The 27,831-nt window shown below is 39.2% G+C and overlaps 2 protein-coding genes across 4 annotated transcripts in view; both read left to right on the top strand.

Annotated features, from left to right (window-relative positions):
• Positions 1 to 284, top strand: part of LOC108272466 (nuclear autoantigen Sp-100) — a 54,906-nt gene extending 54,622 nt beyond the window's left edge. The window contains exon 11 of the mRNA XM_053684211.1: positions 273 to 284. Coding sequence (XP_053540186.1) covers positions 273 to 284 — 12 coding nt within the window. The remainder of the gene's footprint in view (positions 1 to 272) is intronic.
• Positions 243 to 15,067, top strand: LOC108272862 (NACHT, LRR and PYD domains-containing protein 3). Of its 3 annotated transcripts, XM_053684703.1 has the most exons (11): positions 243 to 415; positions 1,859 to 1,975; positions 2,263 to 2,379; positions 3,000 to 3,053; positions 3,294 to 5,063; positions 5,437 to 5,631; positions 5,984 to 6,157; positions 8,548 to 8,721; positions 12,362 to 12,535; positions 13,451 to 13,624; positions 14,503 to 15,067. In XM_053684703.1, exons 1-11 carry the CDS (start codon positions 363 to 365, stop codon positions 14,507 to 14,509), a joined length of 3,009 nt encoding a protein of 1,002 aa, XP_053540678.1. In that variant the 5' UTR covers positions 243 to 362; the 3' UTR covers positions 14,510 to 15,067. The 3 variants fall into 3 exon arrangements, with proteins under 3 accessions (XP_053540678.1, XP_017337169.3, XP_053540679.1); XM_017481680.3 differs by lacking the exon at positions 12,362 to 12,535 and having other exon boundaries at positions 244 to 415; XM_053684704.1 differs by lacking the exons at positions 1,859 to 1,975; positions 2,263 to 2,379 and having other exon boundaries at positions 244 to 415.
• The last annotated feature ends 12,764 nt before the right edge of the window (positions 15,068 to 27,831 follow it).

A 27,831-nucleotide genomic window follows, 5' to 3' on the forward strand; every position in this document is an offset into this window, starting at 1 on the left:
GTGTTTAAAAGGGCAGAGTAACTAGACAGATTAGATACAGAGAAACTTTTTAACTCTTTTTGGAAGAATATTGTATCATCTTGTGTATGTTTTCAGAAAAAAATCCTGTCCCTGTTGTCTGTGCTGATTATTGAACTGCTCACCTCACCTCTACACACACACAATTTTATAAACATAAGATTTCATCAAAGGAGAAACAGTTTTTCTTTAGTTGAGAGAAGTGAAAGATTTTTCCCCCAATTGTAACTGTGTGTTTGTTTTGTGTTTTATAGGAGTGTCAGTAATTCCAGCAGAAGAGATCAGCATCTTCAGGACTCAGCTGTGTGTCCATGATCTGTCTGTGTTTACACTAATATTCAAACATGGAGACCCCTGACCTGGACACAGAGAATGTGAACCCACCCTCAAATAACCAGTAAGCTACCATGTCCTAGTATTTTAGTCATTAAATATTCATATCTGAAATATATAATGAGTTTATATGAAAATAATAACAAATATTTATACTGAGCATGAGAAGTTATCAGTCATCACTTGAAAAAACTGCTAGATTCTGTTGATTGTAATAAAATGATGTCCTTATGAAAATGAACCATACAGTGGAACAGTAAAGAGACATGAGAGAATACACTAAAGCCACGATACGAGACGTATCCCTATACAGGCTTCAGAAAACGATACTGACGAGACGGTGTTTACACAAATCAAACCACTGCAATATCAGTACAATAGGGACGTTAAACTCAAACTCTGCCTGAGACACTTCAGCATTTTTGTGAGACCCTGAAGGACCATAATCAAAGTTTATACATTTTTCCTCACATTTATCATATTCTATCAAATAACACCAATAATCTGTAGTCTCTGACATTCGAGTAGGATGTTTCTATAGGAAAAAGAAGGGCTATTAAAGTGTATAATAACATTTATAATAATAATAAAATCAGTATAATAATTATAATAATATTTATTATACTGACTATAATGTAAAACATTTTTATGAAGTCATTCCTTTGTTTAATCCCATTTTATTTGATAGCAGCTGCTGTGATGAGAAACAGGATTAGTCTATTGGGATGGTGCATTGTTCCTGTTTCTGTTAGAAAGTTACTAGTCAGATATCTACACTATAAGCACAGAGATATGGAGGTGAGAGCCGGTGAAGTAGCTGCTGGAGTTTACTGCAGAAGAAAAGTAGATCAGGATTTATAATATAAGGTGTCATTTTTCTCTGTTATTAACGTGTAATCTTTATCTTTTTCAGTGGAGCTGTCATAAAGCTGTTTCATGGCACCGTTATTAATGTAGAAAGATTGTAGATTGTGCCTTAAATTATTAAAATAACAAACTAGTGTCATCAGAGCTCCTTCTGCTGTCTGACATCCACCTGAAATACACGAGCGCATCACTAAACCATTTAACTGTACAGATGAGGAAAACAGTCCTGATTATATTTTGTATATTTCCTCATCACAAACTATTAATTTGCGGTTACGCCACTGCCAGCACAAAACACCACATGCTTCTGAATCGTTTTAGACGTGACTGAGACTTACATCAAGTGCAGCACACAGGCGTTTATTTAACCCTCATTTCAGACTGTGGTCAAGCCAAACCGTGATAGAAACTCCAGTGCACTCGTACAAAGGTTTATGGTAACGACCTTCAGACGGCTACACTTTGGATATCTGCTGTGAATTCTGGACAGTTTGAAAATGTTGAGCAGTAGTGCACTACGAGCCGTTTCAGTGTTAATTTTTCCAAGTTCACGCAGGCCAAATGAAACAAGGCTGTGGACAATAAAGTAAGCATTAATTAAGTAAATTGTGTGTCATGCCTTCTCTATAATGTTGTACAGTAAACTACAGAGAAAGAGATCAGACTCACCAGAACCCAGCTGTGTCTCCATGAAGAGTGATAATTCTATGGGTCTTCCTCTGACCTTTAGAAATAAAGACTGCTCAACTGTACACAGGTAACATCCCATATTTCTCATAGTTAAAGTCACTGCAGAGAGAAAGGCCGTGTTACACATTCTTTTATCCAGTCCAGGGTCATTAGCAGCATTCTGATATTTATCGGTTTCGGATAAATGTATAGTGATGTGACAATAAGAGTAGTAGTAACGACTAACAACATAGTTAAATCAACTAACTAATTACCAATAAAGACTGTACATTCCACTGTTCATTATTAGAGCAAATTAACTCAAATTAACAAGTCAGTCAAAATCTGTAAAGAATGTTCTATACTGTTTTACAGTAAACTACAGAGAGAAAGATCAGACTCCCCAGAACCCACCTGTGTCTCCATGAAGAGTGATGAGTCTATGGATCCTCCATGGAGCTTTAGAAATAAAGACTCCTCATCTATACACAGGTAACATCCCATAGTTCTCATAGTGTAACGCAGGGGTGTCCAAGCACCGATGTGGATGCAGGTTTTCATTCCAACCAAGCAGAAGCCACACCTGAGTCTAGTGAAAGCATACCTGTGAACCTTTCTAGCAGATTTTTAAAATAATAATTATCTGTGTTTACATCCATTCAGGACACATTATCTGTTCATTCTGAATGATGTCCTCATGTTCTGTTACAACCATAATGACCATACACAGTCCCCTCCACAAGTATTGGAACAGTGAGGCCAATTCTTTCGCTTCTGCTATACACTGAAGACATTTGGGTTGGAGATAAAAGATGAATGAGACAATAGATCAGAATTTCAGCTTTCATTTCCTGCATGATAAAGTGCCATGTTCTAAGTTATTAATCACATCTAGATGTAAATAAAGAAAAACAATCTAGAAAACCTCAAATTAAAATGGACACTTTTTTTCTCCAGGTCCACAATGTTGGTGATGTTGTATTTAGCAGTGTGTTTTCTAAATATTAATGCCCTTACTACAATCATTTGACTAAAATTAGGGCAAAATTTTAGACTACAGTATTAAAGTGATGAAAGTTATTGTCTTTAACAGCAACAGTTTTTATTTCCAGTGTTCTACAGAAGTCAGGAGACAGAAGAGAAAAGAACATCATCACAGCTACAGGGTAAGATCAAACCCAACAACATGACTGTGACACTGACGCGCTGGTATTATAAACATCTCTGCTGTTATTTCCTGCAGAGTGATTAGATTATAGAAAACATACTGTAGAACTAGGCAAATACACAGTGAGAACATCATAAAGAATGGTTATCTGTGGTAACAGTCAGAAAAAAGTGTGATCTTAAACTCTAATAATTAGACCCCATGTCTCACCATGTCTTCCTACTTCACCCTGTCACAGACACGACCCAGAACCTGCTGCTGTAAATGACTTCCAGAAAAAGTTCAAATTAAATCTGATGAAGAAATTTCAGTGTTTAAATGGAGTGATGATAAACCCGGAAAACCGAACACTCCTGAATGAGATCTACACAGAGCTCTACATCACAGAGGGAGACAGTGGAGACGTCAATAAAGAACATGAGGTGAGACAGATCGAGGCAGCATCCAGGAGAACAACAACAGAGGAAACACCAATCAAATGCAATGACCTCTTTAAGCCCTTATCTGATCAAGACAAACCCATCAGAACTGTGCTGACAAAGGGAGTTGCTGGCATCGGAAAAACAGTTTCTGTGCAGAAGTTCATTCTGGACTGGGCTGAAGGGAAAGCAAATCAGAATGTCCAGCTCATGTTTCCACTTCCTTTCAGAGAGCTGAATTTGATGAAGGACCAGAAACTGAGTCTGATGGATCTCCTTCATGTCTGTTTTAAGGAAACAAAAGAAAAAGAAATGTCCAGTTTGGAAAAGGTTCTGTTCATTTTTGATGGATTGGACGAGTATCGTTTTCCTCTGGATTTCCAGAACACAGTGAGAGTGTGTGATGTAACTGAATCAGCATCAGTGCATGTTCTGCTGATAAACCTGATCAAAGGGAATCTGCTTCCCTCTGCTCTCATCTGGATCACCTCCCGACCAGCAGCAGCTGATCAAATCCCCTCTGAGTGTGTCCATCGAGTCACAGAGGTACGAGGGTTCAATGACCCACAGAAGGAGGAGTACTTCAGGAAGAGGATCAGTGATCAGAGCCTGGCCAATAACATCATCACACACCTGAAGTCATTAAGAAGCCTCTACATCATGTGCCACATCCCAGTCTTCTGCTGGATTTCAGCCACTGTTCTAGAGAGAATGTTGGATGAAGCAGAGAGTGGAGAGATGCCCAAGACTCTGACTCAAATGTACACACATTTCCTCATCATTCAGACAAACATCATAAGAGAAAAGTACTCGAAGAAGCAGGAGAGTGATGAAGAAATGCTTCTCAAACTAGGAAAGCTGGCTTTTCAGCAGCTGATGAAAGGCAACCTGATCTTCTATGAGGAAGACCTGAGAGTGTGTGGCATTGATGTGAGAGAAGCAGCAGTGTACTCAGGTGTGTGTACGCAGATCTTCAGAGAAGAGTTTGGACTTCACCAGAGTAAAGTGTACTGCTTTGTTCATCTGAGCATTCAGGAGCATCTCGCAGCTCTGTATGTGCACCTGACATTCATGAAGGAAAACAGAAATGTTCTTGAACAGAGTCGGGTCTTTAAGACAATTTCAGATGTCCTCAAGAGTGCTGTAGATCAGGCCTTAAAGAGTAAGACTGGACATCTGGATCTTTTCCTTCATTTTCTTCTGGGTCTCTCACTGGAGTCCAATCAGAAACTCTTACATACCTTAGTAACACATACAGGAAGTATCTCCCAGACAGGAAAGAGGACCACAGTACAGTACATCAAGGAGAAGATCAGTAGAAATCCCCCTACAGAGAAATCCATCAATCTGTTCCACTGTCTGAATGAACTGGGGGACAATTCTCTAGTGGAGGAAATCCAACGCTACCTGAAATCTGGAACACAATGTGAACTCTCTTCTTCACAGTGGTCTGCTCTGGTGTTTGTCTTACTGACATCAGCAGAGGAGCTGGAAGAATTTGACCTGAGTAAATATATCTCTACAGATAAAATAACAGATTGGATACTTCTGAAGATAATGCCTGTGATTGCAGCATCCAGAAAAGCAATGTAAGTAAATCTGAATAGAACTGTTCTACTGTTACAGTGTTAAGAGAACAAATCAAATGTCTTAGCTGTTCAGATCAATCTAACTCTTCATGACACTTTAGACTCTCTTTTCTCCTATTAATAACATTTTAGATCAGACTCTTGCTTTCCCATTTGGTGTCCCGGATCTTATACTCCATGTTTATACAATGTGTGTGTGATGATGTACGCAGCTGAAAACTCCCACCAAGCCGAATCTGAACAGCTCTTACTGTGTGGGACTTTTGTCTAACTGATGTTTGTGCTTTTGAAACTGAGAAGTTGCAGTGAAAGCTTTGAGGACTTGTTTGATAATTTGCATTACTGTTAGTTCATTATGTATTATTTCCTTCAGTATCAGGTGTGATACAATTCAAAAAAGTGGTTGGTCAGCTCTGGCCTCAGTGCTCAGCTCAGAAACCTCCAATCTGAGAGAACTGCATCTGACTGTGGATACACTGGATCTGACTGGGAGTGAACTAGGAGACTCAGGAGTGAAGCGTGTCTCTGCTCTACTGGAGAATCCTCAGTGTAAAGTAAAAAATCTGAAGTAAGATCATCTCTCTGAGAGACACAGTACTCACTAAAAGCTGCAGTTAATAGTTGTGTACAGTTCTGTTTTTTCAGTTAAATCAGTACAACATACAGAACAAATATATTAGTCATTAAACATATCACTTGTGCATTAAAGCAATAATTAAATACACTTAGATATGTGTATAAAAATACATTTAAGCAATTACTTTTAACATGAACCAGCAATAGTTTTACACCATAATTGGTCAGTATTAATAATATCTTGTGATTGGACAAGAGAGGGGAGACAGTCCAACATAACAGACACATCATCTTTACAGTAAGTTTTAAACCAAGATGAAGAGTGTGTCATTGTGTCTCTGCAGGTTGTGTAATTGTGATATCTCAGATGAATGCTGTGCTGCTCTGATTTCAGCTCTGAGATCAAACCCCTCACAAGTGAGACAACTGGATCTGTCTGAGAATAAACTAGGAGACTCAGGAGTGAAATGTCTCTCTGCTGTACTGGAGAATCCTCACTGTAAACTGGAGATACTGGGGTAAGATCATCTCTCTGAGAGTCACATGACCTGCTCCTCAGTAAGACACATTCTCTAATAGTGAGACTGAAGCAGAGGTTTTAGGTTCATCATCAATGTCCTGAGGAGGAAGATTGTTTCTTTTCACTGCACACTGATGATCTGTCACAGAGTATTTGGGTCAGATGTACGTATGTGAGAAGCTGCAGCACAAAACGTGACTTGATGCAACTGCAATGTGTCTAAAATTACTGCTAAATTTTCTACAACGTTGTAACTAATCACACAAACTGCAGCTCCGACACAAACTAAATACACTGTGTGTGATGCAGGGCTTAAATGCAGCAGGGAAATGGTGCAAATGATTTCAAAATAAAGAATTTTTTAATTAAAATGAGAAGTTAATGTCATAGAACTGAAAAGGTAAAAAAAAATGAAACATTTGATTTTTATATAAAAATGAGTTACTATGAAAAGGGTTGCCAGATCTGCTTTAAAGAAGCGTCCAATGGACTTCACTGTAAATTTATCAGTCTCATACTTACTTACTTTTTTCCCTCTGGGGAACACAGACCACTGACGACCTTCCACCATCTTTCACAGTTGTTCTCTAACCTCTCCAGTTGTTTTCACTCCTTTAGACCTATCAACACCTAGGGGCGCATGGTGGCTTAGTGGCTAGCACGTTCACCTTACACCTCCAGGATTTGGGGTTTGATTCCCACCGTGGCCCTGTGTGTGCGTCCGGAGGTTTCCTCCATATACTCTGGTACCCCAGTCCAATGATATGCATGGTAGGTGGATTGGCATGTCCAAAGTGTCCGTAGCGTGTGAATGTTTGTGCACAGAAGGAGGCTCACCAACGTTCAGTATCATACTAGAGACTAATCCTTCCACCACCATGGTTTTGCTATAAAGTGGAACCTCGACACGAAAAGAAGAAGATGATCAACATCAAATATTATTTTAATGACTTTGGGGGTCATTTATCGATCTTTTAGTAAAGTTGTGTGAGAATTTTCCACCGGATTTACAAAAGTCTCTGAAAGTCTGATTTTCTTCTTACTCGCTTTAATGATTAGTTTTATTTGTCTTAATTTATGGGTTTGTATTGGCTCACTTTTAAAATATTTTTAAGTAAATTCCAGTAATATAAAACATCTGATATTCACAAATGTTCTCAGTGGTTCTCTTAGTCCCTGATCTAGTGAACTAGCATGAGGATGTGTTTTTGATAGAAACTCCAAAGCACTTCTATGGCCGCATTTACACTACATGCTTCAAGTGTCTCCGATTCCGATTTTTTCCTCCCATGTGTCACAGATCGGATATGACCCATGAACATGTACGCAGGAAAAAAGCACATGGATTCCAGTATTCTCAGATCCGTTTCAGGTCTCATTCATACGTGGAAATAAATCTGATATGAATCGGATACATGCATTTGCGTCTGCCGTGTAATCGGACAGATCGGATATTCCCCTGACAATGCGAGTTGTACGTCATTGAAAAAGCAACAGTGGTGAATGACATCAACTCAGGTGGACACCAACCACGAAAACACAACTCTCAACAAGGGCTCTCTTCTTTTTTTTTCTCTGTCTTAAGAGTCCAGTGTTTTGCTAATCTTTTAATATGGTGCGGAAAACAAAAGCTTGTATTATATTTTCGTCTGCGTCCATTGCAAATTGCACCATTTTCACTTCCTTCTCGGCCAAAGCTTCCGGTGACGTCTACCTCAGATTGTTTCACGAAGTGTATAGTGTAAATGCAGATATCGGATCTGGGACACTTTTAAAAGAAGATGTAAGCGGGTCGTCAAGACCTGCAGCGTAAATGCAGCCAAAAGTCAATCTGGATAAAGGAGTCTGCTAAACATTGTAAACATGTTACAAATAAACAATTTAAACTCAACATGATATTCCAGATATAAAATTACAGTAATCCATGCAAATTATAAGCTAAGACAAAATTATAATGGTTAAGTCTATGGGTTACTGATCAGAAGGTTGGGCTCTTGAGAAAGGGCGTGTCATGTCTGATCCTGCGCTCTGACTTCAACTTCCTAACAAACTGGGAAATTTTTTCACAGTCAAGAATTTGACTGTGCTGTAATGTATATGTGATAAATAAAGACTTCTTCTTATGTATAAATGTACACACACAAAGGAACACGAGTAGAATACGAATGAACAGGATTTTCATGAATACCAAATTTCTTGTGTAAACGCTCGTACAAACGATTTACACACAAACCCGTTCATATCCAGTTTTATAAATGAGGCACATTGTTAATTAGAATAAACAGATGATATTAAATCCTCATGTCATTCTGAATAATAAAATCCCACACATCATCTTTAATGTAATAAAAATGTGTTGATGAAGAGTGTGTCATTGTGTCTCTGCAGGATGTGTGATTGTGATATCTCAGATGAAGGCTGTGCTGCTCTGGCTTCAGCTCTGAGATCAAACCCCTCACACCTGGGAGAACTGCATCTGTCTGGGAATAAACTAGGAGACTCAGGAGTGAAGTGTCTCTCTGCTGGACTGGAGGATCCTCAATGTAAACTGGAGATACTGACGTAAGATCATCTCTCTGAGAGTCACATGACCTGCTCCTCAGTAAGACACATTCTCTAATAGTGAGACTGAAGCAGAGGTTTTAGGTTCATCATGAATGTCCTGAGGAGGAAGATTGTTTCTTTTCACTGCACACTGATGATCTGTCACAGAGTCTTTGGGTCAGATGTACGTATGTGAAAAGCTGCAGCACAAAACGTGACTTGATGCGACTGCAATGTGTCTAACATTACTGTGAAATTTACTACAACATTGTAACTAATCACACAAACTGCAGCTCAGACACAAACTAAATACACTGTGATGCAGGGTGAAATTCTTAAAGAGGAAATTTTGTTCTGTTAGTGAGGATTCTTTCAGTACGTCTGTGTCTAGCTGCTATGAACCGGGTTGCCAGATCTGTGTTACAGAAGCAGATGAATAGACAAGCAGTATTAAACTTATGCAGTTCCCTTTCAAAGGGAACTGAACTGCATTTAGCATAACACTATGGGAGCACCTCTCGCATCTGACCGGCATCTGAAGCTTGTGTAAATTCATGCCTATTTATAGGCCTGTCATGATCAGGTGATGTGGCAATTAAGCACGTCGCGTGATATAAATATGGCACCTGTGAACTGTGCCATCAGCCTTTAGTATCTTCAGTGAAAGACTGTATCTCAGTTGTTTGTGTAATGAAACAAAAAGACGCTTCATTTCCTCGTTATCTTTTCTCAAAATCGCAGAACTTTTCTATCCCTTTAAAAAAAAAAGAGAAGAAAAAAAGGATTGAGCGAGAAAGAAAAATATGAGTGAGAGAATTCAGGAAGTGTGTTACGGCTTGCTTCCGTTTCATCACGGGGATTAGTGCACACTTACTGGGTGAAGTGTCTAGGGATGTAGCATGCGATGGCAGCCTCGAGAGGCTGTGCATGGTACATTAATCAGCTCGGCTCATGACTCGCACTCTTCTCGGAAGCCGAAGCGAGTTGGGTTTCACAGCCTCACGGATCTGGGCCGGCCGCTGCCGAGGCAGCTAGCCGTCTCAGGTACCAGGATCTCTTATGGATCCGGAAGAGGAGCTGGAGATGAGCACTGCTCTATCTCTTGCTCTGTCTTCCGGGTTCGGCTCTACACTGGATTTTGGAGCTCGCGTCGCAGCGACTCCTTCCACTATGGAAAGCCAAAGGGGGAAAATAAAAAAATAAATAAACACACACACAAAAATAATAGTAATGATTCCTCTCTGACACCGAGGAGCCAGAAGGATGTGCTAAAAACAGAGAGCAGCATATAAAGAGCTGCTTGAAGTGATTACTAAGGCTGGATCATCCTTTTTCTCCCCAGTGAAAGTAAATCCCTCACACTGCAGAAACTCCCCTTTTATCCAGAAGTGCATGACAAAATATCAGGCTTCTCGGGGAAAACCATGCATAAGCCGTATTTATAACCCCACGATGTTTGATTATTCGGCCATTGTGGGGAATGAACGGCATGGCTATTTAGCTATGCTGAAGGTGGAGGAGGCGCTTGAGAGATACCTCTCTCCATTGATGGCAGGTACTTAGGGGGGCCGGCTTTGCCATCCAAGCCACCGTGGCATTGGTTGGCAAGTCCTATGCGGTAGTAGTCTTGCTTGTTGGTCACTGCAGACAATGACAGTGTTGCAGGTCTACCAAGCAGACCTGCTGAGTGAGCTCGACATATGGAGGCATTCCACCAGTTCCTTCCCTGTTGTCTCAAGCTCAACCGGGCATCCACGAGTGGAGCCCGGGCCAGCACTAGTGCGAGGGAGACCCAGAAGGCGAGTATGGCAGCCCGCCACCCCCCGCAAACAGCCAGGGGAACCGGGCGGCCACAGTTGCGGCCTGCTACTAGGCCTGATCTGAGAATGGTCATAAAGGCCAAGCAGGCAAAGAAGAGCGGTCCTGAAGGGCTGTGGAGGAATGTATCAGGGAACATGAGGTTGTTAGGGCAGTTAGCCCCCAGTGCTACTGTAGGGCCTCCCCTAGCCAAGGCAGTCCCAAGTTTTCAGTGTTCTCTGATCAGCAAGCTGTCACAGGGCAACGAAAATCGGATGCTTTCCCTCCAATAGAATGTGGAATAGTTAACGTCACTAAAAGACCATCGGGCAGCGTGGAAACTACTGCCAAATGTGTCTCCATGGGTTCTGTCTACCTTAGAAAAGGGTTACCAGGTCCAGTTTATAGCTCGACCCCCCCGGTTCAGAGGTGTGCTCACCATGGTAGTCAGCACAGACCAGCACCCAACGTTAGCGCAGGAAGTAAGGTCCCTCTTGGACAAAAGGGCCATAGAACATGTACCCCGTTCCCTGAGGGATGGAGGTTTTTACAGCCGTTATTTCCTGGTCCACAAAAAATAGGAGTATGTGGCCAATTTTAGATCTGCATCATCTGAACTGTACTCTTCGGACATACAGGTTCAAGATGCTGACGCCCAAACTTATCATTCCACAGATTCAGTTTGAGGACTGGTTTGTGACGATAGATCTAAAAGGTGCATATTTCCACATAGAAATATCGCTAGCTTTATCCCTTCGCACCTTCACAAAGTGCATGGATGTCTCTAATTGGATAGTAAAAGCAATCTCAATTGCTTATGAGGTGCGCGGTCTCGCTACGCCCCTGGGCATAAGGGCTCATTTCGCTAGGGCGGTCGCCTCCGCGAAGGCTTTGTCCAAAGGGGTATCCTTATAGGATGTGTGTGCTGCAGGGTAGTCTACGCCAAGCACATTCATTCATTATTACAACCTGGATATTCATTCCACCCTAGGCTAGAGTGTCTTGCAGTGACCCTCGGGCTTCAGTCTTTTTGAACAGGCCGTACCCTCGGTATGACGGAGTGGGTATTCTCATTCCCATAGTGTTATCCTAAACGCAACGACAAAGTTCCCTTTGAAAGGGAACATCTGGGTGTAATCCTGTTCCCTGAGAAGGGAACGAGACGTTGTGTAGCTTTGTCATACCAGGGCAGGCCTTTGAATTGGTTGCATGGTTCACAGGTGCCATATTTATATCACGTGACGCGCTTAATTGCCACGTCACCTGATCATGGCAGGCCTATAAATAGGCATGATTTTACACGATGTTCAGATGCTGGTCACGCGTGAGAGGCGCTCTCCATAGTGTTATGCTAAATGCAATGTCTCGTTCCCTTCTCAGGGAACAGGGTTACATGCTTAACCCAGATGTTTTCCACAGTAGTGAAAACACACACACACACTATACACTAAAATGCATTCAAAATACGTCAAAACATTAAGTGTTTCATAAATAACGAGTGATTTAAAATGATTTCACTTTGATAATAATAAAACAGGGTCTAATGTTCTTCCAAGTCAATGGAATGTGTGTAAAATAACAGACAAACACATTCTGCATAAATAAAACAGTCAGACTTGTTCTTGTCAGTACTGAATAATCCATTTAAACATTCACAGTCTCACACACTCTCTCCCTCTCTCTCTCTCTCTCTCTCTCTCTCTCTCTCTCTCACACACACACACACACACACACACACACACACACACACACACACACACACACACACACACACACACACACACTCATTTCAAAATACACAAAGTATGTCTTGACGTCCATACACTAAGAGAGTGAAAAGTGTGTCATTGTGTCTCTGCAGGATGTGTGATTGTGGTGTCTCAGGTAAAGGCTGTGCTGCTCTGGCTTCAGCTCTGAGATCAAACCCCTCACACCTGAGAGAACTGAATCTGACTGGGAATAAACTAAGAGACTCAGGACTGAAGTGTCTCTCTGCTGGACTGGAGAATCCTCTCTGTAAACTGGAGATACTGAAGTAAGATCATCTCTCTGAGAGTCACATGACCTGCTCCTCAGTAAGACACATTCTCTAATAGTGAGACTGAAGCAGAGGTTTTAGGTTCATCATCAATGTCCTGAGGAGGAAGGTTGTTTCTTTTCACTGCACACTGATGATCTGTCACAGAGTCTTTGGGTCAGATGTACGTATGTGAGAAGCTGCAGCACAAAACGTGACTTGATGCAACTGCAATGTGTCTAAAATTACTGTGAAATTTACACTGTAACTAATCACACAAACTGCAGCTCAGACACAAACTAAATACACTGTGTGTGATGCAGGGTGAAATTCTTAAAGAGGAAATTTTGTTCTGTTAATGAGGATTCTTTCAGTACGTCTGTGTCTAGCTGCTATGAACCGGGTTGCCAGATCTGTGTTATAGAAGCAGCCGAATAGACAAGCAGTATTAAACTTATGCAGTTTTCCACAGTAGTGCAAACACACACACACACACACACACACACACACACACACACACACACACACACACACACACACACACACACGCACACACACACACACTGTACACTAAAATTCATTCAAAATACTTCAAAACCTTAAGTGTTTCATCATAAATAATGAGTGATTTTTTTAAAATGATTTCACTTTGATAATAATAAAACAGGGTCTAACGTTCTTCCAAGTCAAAGGAATGTGTGTAAAATAACAGACAAACACATTCTGTATAAAAAAAAAACAGTCAGACTTGTTCTCGTCAGTACTGAATAAAACATTTAAACATTCGCAGTCTCTCTCCCTCTCTCTCTCTCTCTCTCTCTCTCTCACACACACACACACACACACACACACACACACTCATTTCAAGATGCACAAAGTATGTCTTGATGTTCATAAACTGAGAGAGTGAAGAGTGTCATTGTGTCTCTGCAGGTTGTATGATTGTGATATCTCAGATGAAGGCTGTGCTGCTCTGACTTCAGCTCTGAGATCAAACCCCTCACACCTGAGAGAACTGTATCTGTGTGGGAATAAAATAGGAGACTTAGGAGTGAAGTGTCTCTCTGTTCTGAAGAATGATGAACATTACAAACTACATATACTGAGGTGAGTAATGATATTTTTTAGATAAACACTGAAACAAATTAAAAGACTGACAGCATTATTTTGTACATTATTTTGTACATTTAATTTGAGTTGCAGTAAATATCAGATGATCAGATACTGGGTTAAAATTGTACTATATTCAATTTAATCAGACTTTTTCTAACAATGAGCTTTAATGCTGTTTGGTGTTGATTTAAAATTGATGTGAAAGCAGAAGACAGGGAGTCAGACAGAGTCTACAAAATGTCAGCACTGAGTGCATGAGAGTGATTGTAGATGAACACCTCGTCTCCTTGTGACACCCTGCTATCTCTGACTTCATACTGCTGCTTTTGTCTGAATAAGATGATCTCGGCTTTTCCCCGTTTCTGATCGGCAGCAGATTTTCTTCTCCACTCTCATAAAAGCGAATTAAAATCATCATCTTTGATGCCACACTGCTACAAATATTTAATTTAAGGAGTCCCTTTACTCTGACACTCCTTCCAGCACTCCACCTCCACACCGTGTCTTCTGTCATTCCTGTAAAGTTCCCCTCCGCTTGTTCTTATCGTCTGCACTTAAATACACGTGTAGAACAAGAGATAAAACACACAGCAGTGATCACTGTTTTCAGAATAAAGCTCTACAGCCTGTGATTGTATAAGAGCAGTGATGTGATGGTAAATATCTGCTCATGGTCCTGTTAGATCTTGTGGAAGTTCTCATCTGTTCTAGCTAAATGTTCTAACAAATGTATTCTATAAGAATGAAGGAATGTTGAATGATTGTGAACAGGAGTTAATAATGTTTTCCTGCAGCAGAGATGATTACATGCTGTTGATCATGAAGTACCACAGTCTAGATTTTGGTCATTAATTCAGATATCTGTCTTTTAGATTTTAATAGACTACACACATCTCTGCACCGAGTAGAACAACCTGTGATCCCTGGACAACATTTCCTCAATCCCAATGAAACCTGAGGGATTATTTGGAACAGCAGGTGAAAAACCACACAAACTCCAGCTGAAGCCAGTCAGTGGAAGACGGATCTGAAATGGACAGGAACAGTTTCATGACATTGGTGGGATTCTCACCTGACAGGATTAGCATCTGAGGAGTTTATGTGAAGAAGCCCCTAGGAGACTCACTACAAGTCACATGTATCACTCTGTCCTTTAGTTGGTGTTTAATATAGTGTAGATCTTTGATTACAGGATCAGATTTAATCTGTTCTTTATTTTCTCTGATATCTGATCCCCGTTTCTTTGCTAATATCAGCTGATCATACCCGGTATGGGATCAGTGCCATCTCTATTACTTAAGTATACTCTATACTGTCTTTCTTTGCTGTTGTTTATGGTCTTTGTTTAATGTTTATTCTTAGCCTTAGTGTTTTTGCCACAAGTTCTATAGATACTATTTTGATTTGTATTTTTATTAAACCTAATCTGAACTTGCATTCGTCTCCGCCTCTAAACCGTGACAGAAGACAAGCATGACCCTAACATGGATGCAGCAGATTTTTTTTAAGAGTTCAAGGGGCCCTGTATGAAAGGGAAAAGCCTCCCTTTTCCCTTTCAAAAAAAAAAAAGAGAGAAATTCTCCCTCATTCAAGCCAACCGAGAGTGGCTCGACATGATGTACTCCATCATGGGGTATGTCAACGAGGAGCCTTCCAACCAGCAACTTGCACCAGTTTCCCCAGGCCCTTGTACACAGTGGAGCATTTTGGATATAAACATAAGTTTGTGCTTGTGCATCACTGTCGTGTTTCAGTGCTACACAAACTGTGCTTTGTAAAGTTTGATCTTCTCTGTAGTGTTTAATATAAAATTCCCCCCTGCCTTAGAGGACTTGGAGGTCACACAGTTTCTTCCTCAGTCACTTGATGATTACTCCTCCATCTGATTCGTAACTGAGGTCATGTTGGGAATAAAAGGTAAAGCTGACATAAACAGTAAACTGAAGAAAATCATTGTCGGTGACTCTGGGTATCTGCTAAAGCTAGCGGGGTCACATTACATGCTTATGACATCATGTGCCACTGACTAGGAAGTGGCTTATACTTCCGGTTAGTAAAAAACTGGTAGTGTTCCATTTGAGACGATATTACCTTTCTAAAATTCATACAGTAGACCAGTGTTTCCCAGCCGGGTTGCCGTAAAAATCCTTCAAACATTTCTAAAATGCTAAGATGTGTATAAAACATTTAATATATATGATAAATATCTGATGTCTGAAATAATAACACAGACACAGAAATACATAAGAGACACACACACGCATAACAATAATAATAAAATGATATATAAAATGGGCGCATGGTGGCTTAGTGGTTAGCACGTTCACCTCACACCTCCAGGGTCGGGGGTTCGATTCCTGCAGAGTTTGCATGTTCTCCCCGTGCTGCGGGGGCTTCCTCCGGGTACTCCGGTTTCCTCCCCCAGTCCAAAGACTTGCATGGTCGGCTGATTCGCATGTTGGAAAAAGTGTCCATAGTGTATGAACGGGTGTGTGAATGTGTATGTGAATGTGCCCTGCGATAGATTGCTACCCCGTCCACGGTGTACCCCACCTCGTGCCCGATGCTTCCTGGGTTAGGCTCCAGTTTCTCCATGACCCTGAGAAAGGTTAAAGCGGATGAAGATGAGTGAGGGATATAAAATAATAATTCCCTCTCCCTTGACCCCTCTCGCTGACCTGTTAGCAGCAATTGAACATCAGCCTGCGTAACGTGTGCGTGTGTTTTATCCTAATAATTAGCGTGTGACTATGCATGTGTAGTGCAAAAGAATATGGGCAAATTTCTTAAAGGAAAAGGTCCAGATGCTTCTGGACCATCAACTTCCTCCTCATGTAGCTAACGCCTTGTTTATACTTCCGCCTGGTTCCGCTGTGCGAGCCTCCACTGACTCTGCGCGCATCTCCACAAACGTCTGGTTCACCCCGTGTGGCTTTGAGAGATTTTCAGGAAGGGGAAATAGCAAGAACTGTAAACCATCCGCTTTGCATAAAACATTGCAGTGCATAAACTTATACAGGTAGATCTACACTTTGACAGTCACTACAAGTATTAAGATGCCAACTAGGATGAAACTTTGTACCCCAAAAGGGTGAACACACACGGCACTGACATACATAAATATTTTGCATTGTTAAAAATCCCCCCCCCCTTTTTTTGAAGGAGGGTAAATTTCTGTGTCGAGACAAGACGGTCGGAAGGTACTATGCCTATTTGGTATTTTTCAATCTTTTCAATACTTTAAATATTTTGTTATGTTTTTATTCAGTAAAATCTTTTTATTTTGATTTTGCAGAGAGTGAGATTTCCTATAAGCTGTGTGGAAAGCTCCAGCCCTCATCAGTACACACAGGACTTTATTTTGTAGGAGTCCACTCACTGGTCCAACGACAGTATCCGATGACATGGTGGAAGGATTCCTGTACTTTTCTGTGGATGCATTTATATTATTATATTTGTTATTCCACTTGTGTTTGATTCTGTCTTAAATTAAATCTGACCCCAATTGTAAAAAAAAATAATAATAAATCCTCAGTGTTGTATTTATTTCCTAGTTATTTTTAGATCACGAGTTTATAAACACTTTTGATCTTTAACATTTAATTAATTCTAGTTAATTCCTTACTTTAGATTGTGTTCGTTCATTCCGATTCCATTTTGCTCAGAGTCTCTAGCTGACTGTGTATGCAGATCTCACGGTCACAAACTCGCCAGTCTTGGTCATTAGACAGAGGTAATTGACTAATGCTATTCAGATGGCCGCCCATGCTTGCCCTTTTATCTAAAAAGTAGAAACTGTTTAGTCCCCTTAGATAGTAACACTTAATAATAGTAACGCTTTTCCTGGCCAGAAAAATGTACAGAGATAGACCAATAATATAAGAGTTAAGATTAGCTTTATATAATCATGCTACTAGAAAAGTATTACAATCATAACTAGAAAAGTATTACAATAACCAGAGGTTTAGACTTGGTTGATCAACTGTATGTTGTCCTAAATGGAAATTCCATATCCTGTATATACAAAGTACACTTAACTTAAAGCTGTTAGCCTGGACTCTTAAAATCTCAGTCGGTGTGCCCCAATGCTCCACCTAAACCTGGATTTTAACCTGTACTAACCTGATCACAGATTTGCGGTAACAAGGATTTAACATAATCTAGAGACAATAATTTCAGAATACGACAGAATATATTCAAGTATAATAATTTATTTAACCAGGTAGGAACATATCCAAATCAAATAATAGTAATAATAATAAGAAAGAACTATATTCAGCATTACTCATCATTACCAATCAAATTCAAACAAATAATACAACATAAGAAAATCAAACTTGTGTTCTTGGTAGAGAAAACCACACTGAAAACCCAAATAAGTTGACTGAACTCAGTTGATTGAGTAAACTCGTTCCCTCAATGGTCTTGAGTAATGGGGTCTCCCAAAATTTGTATTTTTAAGTTCACTTAACTTGGCACTCATGTAGACTGTACTTAAATTAAGTTCACCAAACTTGGTGTTTATATAGTGTACTTAAAACAATTAAGTTCATTTAACTTGGTGTTAATTTCAAGTGTACTTACAATTTTCAAGTGAACTCAACTTGAAAATTCAATTGAAATTAAAAATTATAAATTAACTCTAATTGACCACTTTTTTATATATAAATTTTGACTGTTTAAGCTTTGTGCAAGCATACCAAACTGAAATAAAACATTCTAAACATCATATTGAATGTCTTTATTGACCAATATTCACAATATTGATGAAATTACAGTACACACCCTACTGTAATAAACAACCACACTGTACAGGTGGTAACAATGTCCCACATTAACTAGTGTACTACAGTGGTAGAACTCTGTGCACTTAAATCATTCAAACATTATACTTTTTATATTTACTTGAGAAAAAAAAATGGTCTCACACTTGTCTTAATATGTAATGAGCTTGTAAATGTCTCAATGCTCACTCAAAATCTGCAACAAGGTGACCTAAACATTTTTCTTAAATAAAAAGCTGGTTTGCCAAAGACTGTACTTTAGGCTTGAGGGTGTTCTGCCCCATTGACATCAGTACACACTGTATGAAATCGAGGTGATGATGGTGTCTTCAAATAAGATCCCCACTGGCACATCAAGGAAAGAATTGTGATGATCAGACACCTAGTGAAGAAACGGGTATAAATAGAATATTTTGATCATGCATCAAAGGTCGACCATCAAAGCATGTTTATCAGAATGGTCACTAAATCTATCAAAAACACAAATCAATTGTATTGACGAAAAATACGAGATACATACTACCAAATTTAGTACAAAGCAAATTTATATTGACAAGTATACATGTGAATTTATGCAAATATACATCTGTCCTGCAAAGCACTTGGTATACACTTTTAAAAGGATGCCGTATAAATAACGTTTATTCATTTGAAGATATCCCTGGACAATTTGCCCATGTTTCTATATTAAAGGAATAGTTCACCCAAAAATGAAAATGCACTCCCCCTCAGGCCATCCAACACATAGATAAGTTTATTTCTTCATGTGAACAGATTTGGAAAAAATGTACAATACATCACTTGCTTACCAATGGATCTTCTGCATTAAATGGGTGATCAGTCCAAACAGCTGATAAAAACATCACAACAATCCACAAGTAATCCACATGACTCCAGTCCATCAATTAACGTCTTGTGCAAAAAGCTGCATGTTCGTAATCAATCAAGACATTTTAACTTCAAACTGTTGAAGTTAAACATCCAGTGAAACCATGTGAGATTTGCATATGGATTTTGATGCTAGATAACAACAGGGGATGGACTTTTTCTGCTGGAGAAACATTATAATCGTTATAGCATTATAATGACAGTGGTTTAAAGTTAAAATGCCTTGATGGATTCGTGTGGATTACTTGTGGATTGTTGTGATTTTTTTTTAAATCAGATGGTTGAACTCTAATTCTAGTGATGTAATGATACATTTCTCCACATTCGTTCCCATGAAGAAACAAACTCCTCTATATTTTGGCTGGCCTGAGGTGGAGTACATGCTCAGCAAATTTTCATTGTTGGGTGAACTATTGCTTTAAAATCAACATGATTCTCTGACCAATGCTCAGACTCCTGTGAGCACAGGTAAACAGGTTAAGAACAGATGCACTTACTAAACATGACTTAAAGAAAGCAGAGTCATCGTCTCCAGGTATGACAGGTAGTTTTCAAAGCACAAAGACTTCAGTTGGCTGGGCTGACTTTAGGGGGAAAACATGAAATTCCATTAATGCCACAAACACTCACTATCAATATGTTTGCAGCATTTCTATGAGAATATATGTAAATGCTGAATTAAATTAAGATGATCAAATCATACATAGTAGATTACTGATATGAAAAAAATAAGGAATATATTAAATGTTAACCTATAGGTCTCAGCATAGCTTCCATGTTCTTTCTCACAGAAATACACGATTAAACTATAATTAAGTTTATTAACTTATATGATCAAATATTTTCAAATCACATAAATAATTATTTGATATCTCAGTTATCATACAATCACAAAACCGTCGTGAAAAATATTGTTAATTAATGGCTACGTTAGCAAAGTTCGTCCGGGAAACATTTGTAATTATGGCTGTGTTGTCCTTTATTATAAAATGTACCATTAGGAATTTAACAAACATATTTCACTATTAAAAATCACACAAAATAATTTTTCTATCAACATTATAAGTTTACTTACTTAAAATGGTGCAGGATGAAAAACTCCCTTCTTTAACTTCACACTGAAACCGCTCTCAGCAGCAACTAACAGATGAGATGGAGAGGACCGCCTTTTGTAATTATCGACCAATCAGTGCATTAGTTCTCTTGTTGCCAGGCAGAACTCCTTGCGTGGCCAGTCACATCAAATTAAGACCAGCGTGAGCTATTTTAATGAATCATCATTTTGAGTTCATAACACTTGAAATCTTAAGTTGATGTATTTTGGAGGTAAATAAGTTAAATTAACTTATATTTTTCAGATATGGGTTTTTTTCCAAAATGCAAAATGTTAAGTAATGTTTATACAGGATCTCACAAAAGTGAGTACACCCCTCACATTTTTGTAAATATTTGATTATATCTTTTCATGTGACAACACTGAAGAAATGACACTTTGCTACAATGTAAAGTAGTGAGTGCACAGCTTGTGTAACAGTGTAAATTTGCCGTCCCCTCAAAATAACTCAACACACAGACATTAATGTCTAAACCGCTGGCAACAAAAGTGAGTACAACCCTAAGTGAAAATGTCCAAATTGGGCCCAATTAGCAAAGAACTCTCTGAGGATCTGAAAAAAAGAATTGTTGCTCTACATAAAGATGGCCTAGGCTATAAGAAGATTGCCAAGACCCTGACACTGAGCTGCAGCACAGTGGCCAAGACCATACAGCGGTTTAACAGGACAGGTTCCTCTCAGAACCGGCCTCGCCATGGTCGGCCAAAGAAGTTGAGTGCACGTGCTCAGTGTCATATCGGGGGGGTAACACTGAGATGCTGTGGTGGGATCTTAAGAGAGCTGTGCATATATAAATGCCCTCAAACATCAATGAACTGGAGAGTGGGCCAAAATTTCTCCAAAACGATGTCAGAGACTGATAAACTCTGACAGAAAACTTTTGCTTCAAATTATTGTTGCTAAAAGGGGTTCTACATGTTACTGAATTATAGGATGTACTTATTTTTTCACCTGCTTTCTGAATGTTGGTTTATTTTGGGGGGGATAATGACTACATATTGAAATATATTGTGTTTTTTTTGTTGTTGTTGTTGTCACCTGAGCTTATTTGTTTGTTTATAGAAGTTGGAGAGGACCACACAATTGCTATTTAAGCCCTGATAATTTAAAACACAGAACTGAGGGATGGTGTTCTTTGTTTTTCCCTTGATGGTATATTATTTAATGTTTTCCTCTTTGAATGTGACAGGTGATGTACTAAAATTGAAGAAAAAAAAGAAGAAAAAATACCCCCTGTTAATGGTCAGTAGTAAAACAATATTTTCTTTACCTATTTTTAAGTATAATTTTTAGGAACCAAATAAATGTACAATCCCAAGCAGGAACTCCTAAACCAATTCAGACTGAACCAACAAAGCATAGAAAACTTGTGTATTAGCATGGTTCAGTTGATGCACCGTCATTGGTTGAAAGCTTCTCTATTACTGTGTTACCAAATTCTAGAGTTGAAATGAAAATGTTGTGCCCTGTTTCTCTCTCCCTTTCTGGTTTTTCCTGTAACTCACCTAGATGTTTCATCCTGTGGTATTGGTAAATGGCAGCGGTGAAAAGCTCGTGGACATTCTTTACAGTGCACCAGAACTCCTTCTTCATTACAAATGAAGCATGCATCATCGTTAGCCTGATCCAGCTGGTTCAGAAAATAAGAACATTGAGGCATTATATGATTATATGTAGTTTTTACTCACCTTTTAAAATATACCCAATTATTATAATAACTATAAAAATTATGAAGACTAAACTAATCCAGTCCAACTCAAACAGTAACAGATGCCCAGCAGTTACACCTTTGGTCTCCTACCATACAAGGCTCAATCCGAAGCTCAAAGATAGGTCAATAAAATTATACTGACTTTATGATTCTCATAACCTATATGGCCAAAAGTATGTAGACACCTGACCATCACACACATATGTGCTTGTTGAATGTCCCATTCTGGGAAGGCTTTCCCAGAATGGTGATAAATTTTGAGGTGTGGCTGTGGGGATTTGTGATCATTCCGCTACAAGAGTGTTAGTGAGGATGAGGTCTGGTGCTGATGGGATGTCGAGGAGGCTCCAGTTCCAGTTCATCCCAAAGGTGTTCAGTGGGGTTGAGGTCAGGGATCTGTACAGGACACTCCAGTTCTTCCACCTTCTTCCAACATTAACATTTAACACACCATGTCTTCATGGAGCTCGCTTTGTGTACAGGCGCATCCTCATGCTGGAACAGTGTTTGGGTCTCTTAGTTCCAGTGAAGGGAAACCGTAATGCTTTAGCACACAGAGGCTTTCTGTACAATTATGTGCTTCAAACTTTGTAGCAACAGTTTGGGGAAAACCACATATGGGTGTGATGGTGAGGTGTCCACATACTTTTGGCCATATAGTTTATATAACACATACATAAAATCACTGTTATGTAGTCATGGTATAAGTAACATAACACCAACTGAATCAAAGAATGTATCAGACTTTGCATCACGTTCCATTCGTTTCTAATCTTAGTCTAATCTTCCTCTAATGTCCATGTTTAGAGTGTTGGAGGTTGTAGCCTTATTGGCTCTTTGTTTTTAGTGTTTGAGCAATCCCATTCACTGGCTTCCAACAGAAGAAAAAGAACTTTTGAACACTGTGAAGGGAGCATGGTGCAGAGCGAGGTGTGATAAGTGCTTTAGGTAGGAGTGTTTTAACTCGGATGGAACGTAGCAATGGGGTGGTGTTGGAGAACTGAAAAACAAATCCTGAAGCTGCATTCTGGACCCATTGCAAAAGGTCAGATGTTGTTTTAATGGCATCATGTATTCAAAAAATTGTTGAAGATGCCTGGCTTGCAAGACTGGTAGATTATTTGCATCAGGTTGTTGGGTCAGGGGTTTCAGACTCACTGGGTTATTAGGACATGGCGTTTTCCTGGACTGGGGGTTGGAAACAGTGGACTCCAGTATGAATCAAGAAAATAACAAATCATAGTACAGCAGAACAACCCTAAGTTTGCAATTCAGCATGAGCAGAAATACAGACATTAATTACATTTGCATCCAGCTTCTAACTAAGCCTGTGATGATGAGACCAATTGTTATATAATAAACAAATAAGACTCACAATGTTTTTGTAAACACATTCAACTGTACTTGTCTATTAGACTTGAACTTTATGCATCATGTCTTCTTTCTACCCTGCTTTCTAAACTGCCTACTTCTTTTTCTCCCTAAAATTATTCATATTAGAAATATTTTATATTATTCATTTAACTTAAGCTTTTGGAGAAAAGGATAAATATTCAAAGAGAAGTCACACCAGTGATGTTGCTCAGCTCAGTGTGGTAAAGTCAGAGCAGTTTTTGGGGAGTTAGTACTCGGGTGAATTATCAGTCCAAACAGGATTTCGCAGAATTTTTTTGTGATTGTTACGCCCAATAATGCTTGAGTTTGCTTCTGCATTTAAAAAAAATTGTGATGCAATTTGCAGACTTTGTTATGCATTTTTACAGAAAACTACTTGAATTGGCAAAATCGCACTTGCACGAAATTATTTTGCGCTGTCTTTCACAGTGATGTTTGTTGGTAAATGAGACCTTTTAGCTTTTAGTATTTATGTTTGATGCGCATGAATCAAAGGTGGCTTTGGCTGAATGAGCGTTGTGATGATGTCGCATGATGCATCTTGAGCCCATCTGTGGAAAAGCTGCATAACATCCGTGGTAATTTTGAAAAATTGTAAACTCCTGGAGGGACTGAATAATGCCAGTTAAACATTACAATCTCTACTGGTTTTCAGTATGTGCAGGATCAGCATCGCCTGTAAAGTTTCAGTATAGTATAGACACACTCAACATTCACTTTATTAGGAACAGCACTTTTTTTAGTATTGAAATTATCACATATAAATGCACAAACTATACGCACAATTTTCAGCAGATGAAAAACTGAATAATTTTAATAATAGTCTTTGTTATGTTGCTTTGACAATCCATACAGACTGATGTTACAAGAAATATTTACAGGACTATTAGTCTAAAGCTTAGTTCACTCTACACAATTTTAAGGCCGATTTGCTAGTCGCCGATCGGCAAAATCGTGTAGTGTGAACACTACAATGACTTCCGGTCTCCTGATTACAAGACAGCAAGCTGTGTCAGAAGAGCACACGATCTGCCCACATTGAGAGTCGTGTAGTGAGAACTAGCCTTTAGGAGGTGTACTTATTAAACATGCATTTCAGTGCTACTAAAGCAGTAATGAGACTCTATCCTCCAGCCTACAGAAGTGCATTGTGGTGGATTAAAATTCTTAAGAATTTATTTTATTGTTTTACATTATTGTTATTTTGTATGAATGTTTCTAGGTCCTATTTCGTTTCTCTCTGTCTGCCACTCCACTGAAAAGAGGTGATGAAAGTGGATATTTGGATGTGAGATACAGAGAAGCACTCTGTACGAGGACAAAATTAAACTCATTTGAACTCATAGCTGTTAAAGTAAGATTTCCTAATGGATAAAGATGACCATGATCTCACAATTTCTAGATGGATAATATTTATTATTACTGTATTTACCAAGCCTCTTTATCCACATCATGCTTTAGGTTTGATTAATACTTAAATTATTATTAAATCACAATATAATGAAAAATAAATCAAACCCACAAATTTGTAAATAACAGCTTATTCATCCCAGTGTCTATCCCTATCACTTCGCCATAGACTCACCGAATGTAGGCTTCATGGCAGGTCTCTTCTGGCTGGAGCTAGAGCTGGACACAGAAGAAGGGCTTTCTTCCTCCTCCTCTGTCTCATCAGTGCCTTTCTTTCTCTTTGTTCCAGGACTCTCTACCTCTGTTTCCTTTTCCTCACATCCTATCGGTTTCTCTAAATTGGGCAGTTTTTCATGAGACCAGAAAGATCCTTGAATGAGAGACACAAAGACATCAAGAAAACAATAAAGTAAAAAGACACTTCAAAATGACCTGCTTAACCACAACAGTCATCCGAAAACCTATCATTTAACAGTTAATAAAGAAAGGGGAAATAAAACAAATGGAGTGACTGACCATCCATAAAGCTGGTTTGGAGCGTGCGCAGAGCAGGATATCTCTGCACAATGTGATCCTGAAACACAGATCTCCAAAACATCTTCACACTCTGCCCTCCCTGCTTCTCCAGCCAATCCAAAATCTGATACACAACACCCTGTCTCCTCTCCTTATTTCTCATTTTTATTGCCTTCTGCAGAGAGAGAGAGAGAATCTTCTAGTCCTTCTGCGTAAGTTTTATGTACATATAAACATAAATGTTGTATACAACAAAACAAACAATTGTTTAGATTTCTGCATCACACCTCGCCAATCCCGGACGTCATACTTTCTTTTGGCACAAACTTTTATAATAGCCGTTAATCATAAATTCGCAAGTTTCCAGTTTGTGCGCATAAATTATCATTATTAAAATCACTACATTTATGGCATTTGGCAGACGCCTTTATCCAGAGCAACTTACATTTATACATCTGAACAATTGAGGGTTAAGGGCCTTGCTCAAGGGCCCAACAGTGGTGGCTTGGGGGTGCTGGGGTTTGATCTCATGACCCTCTGCTCAATATCCCAATGTTTTAATCACAGAGCTACCACTGTTAACAAACACTGATCAAACACTGATCAAGCAATGGGCAGTAAAATACGTTTATACCCTATAGGTGTGATTAAACAAGTCAAGCCAATCCGTTTCCTTCTTTCAAGTGTAAAGAAAAAAGCTCTTCAAATGCCAGAATGTTATTTTTCTTGCTGTCTTGCCTGGTAGAGTTCATCAGGTACCAGACTGCAGTCTCGGAGCTGGTTGAGGAAGGTGAGCGGTTCATCTATGCAAGAAATCTGTGCCTTGCTCAAGCGGAAAAACTTAATCAGCTCCTCCAGCGGTGTTAAATCCAACTGAATAGATATTCAGTCGCTGCACTTCTTTCTACTCTGTACAACAAAATGACATTTTTTCTGAGTTATTAAATGTACAATAAAGCACATATTATTCAACAGGAAAAGGCCAGTTGCTCCAATTACTTACTTTTTATGCAGGTAAAACACTTCTCCGGTATCCTGAACAGGGCGTTGACTGTTGTCGAAAAAACCTGAAAGAGTTGTGCAACCTGAAAGAGTCTCTGTAACATGAACCTGTGAGAGCGTTACACCCCTTGTACATGGCAGACACACCTTGTCTGTCTATGTGTAGCCTGAATGCAAAATGAAACTAATGCAAAATTAAATGAATAACATAACATTTCACTTTATAGCATGGTTTTGATCTTTAATTGCTTGTATAAGTTTTGCCAGTAGTGAATATAATAGCACTTAGATGGAGTAGACTAAAACAACATAGAATAAAATAGAGCTTTGATAGGCTTGGGCTCGATCAGAATATAATGGAATAGAATACAACATTAATGGTCAGTGATTACTCAATTTATTGTGGTGGTCTGTGATTACCTGTGATCAGTGATAGGTCATTTTGCTGCATTGATCAGTGATTAGTACATTTACAGAGGTGATCAGTGATAGGTCATTTTACAGCATTGATCAGTGATTAGTACATTTACAGAGATGATCAGTGATAGGTCATTTAACAGCATTGATCAGTGATTAGTACATTTACAGAGGTGATCAGTGATAGGTCATTTTACAGCATTGATCAGTGATTAGTACATTTACAGAGGTGATCAGTGATAGGTCATTTTACAGCATTGATCAGTGATTAGTACATTTACAGAGGTGAATAGTGATTGGCCATTTAAGCGTTCACAGAAGAGGTGTGTCTTTGGCCATTTTTTGAAGATAGTGATGGATTCTGTTGTCCGGATTGAGGTTGGAAGTTCATTCCACCGCTGAGGGACAGTGGTTTTTATGTGGTTTTTATGAAGGAAATATTTTTTTAAGAAATGAATAAAGTGGGGGACGTAGGCTGTTATGTCATTTAAGTGAAATGAAGTTAATGATGCATATCAACAAATCAACATGTTGCCAGTCTCTCTCTCTGTGTCTCTGTGTGTCTCTCTCTCTCTCTCTCTCTCTCTCTCTCAGGCAGAAAGGTGTGTAGGAGATTTTGGACTGGGTGGAGAAGCAGGGAGGCGGTGTATAAAGCAGTTTTGGAGGTGTGTGTCTCAGGATCACATCCTTCAGAAATATCCTTTTCTGCGCTCACTCCAGACCAGCTTAGGTCAGTCACTCCAGTTTTATTTCCCCTGTGTGTTCATTATTAAATTGTATGAATTCATGTGACTGTTATGGTTAAATTGAACTTTTTAAGTAATTTTTAAATGTACTTTAAGTAATGAAATATGTTTCAATTTCAATAGTTTTGATACACGTTTTTTGCTTTATTCTGAAATCATATCCTGAAGTACACAGTGTCTCTGGTTTAAGGATCTCTCAGGATTAATGAAAAGTTAC

The sequence above is a fragment of the Ictalurus punctatus genome, chromosome 12, assembly GCF_001660625.3.
Source record: "Ictalurus punctatus breed USDA103 chromosome 12, Coco_2.0, whole genome shotgun sequence".
In the NCBI taxonomy this organism is placed as follows: Eukaryota; Metazoa; Chordata; class Actinopteri; order Siluriformes; family Ictaluridae; genus Ictalurus; species Ictalurus punctatus.

Coding starts and splice junctions, on each gene's coding strand:
- LOC108272862 (XM_053684703.1), top strand. CDS start 363: ATGGAGACCCCTGACCTGGACACAGAGAATGTGAACCCACCCTCAAAT. Junction 1,976..2,262: donor GACTGCTCAACTGTACACAG/GTAACATCCCAT, acceptor ACTGTTTTACAG/TAAACTACAGAGAGAAAGAT. Junction 8,722..12,361: donor TGTAAACTGGAGATACTGAC/GTAAGATCATCT, acceptor GTGTCTCTGCAG/GATGTGTGATTGTGGTGTCT.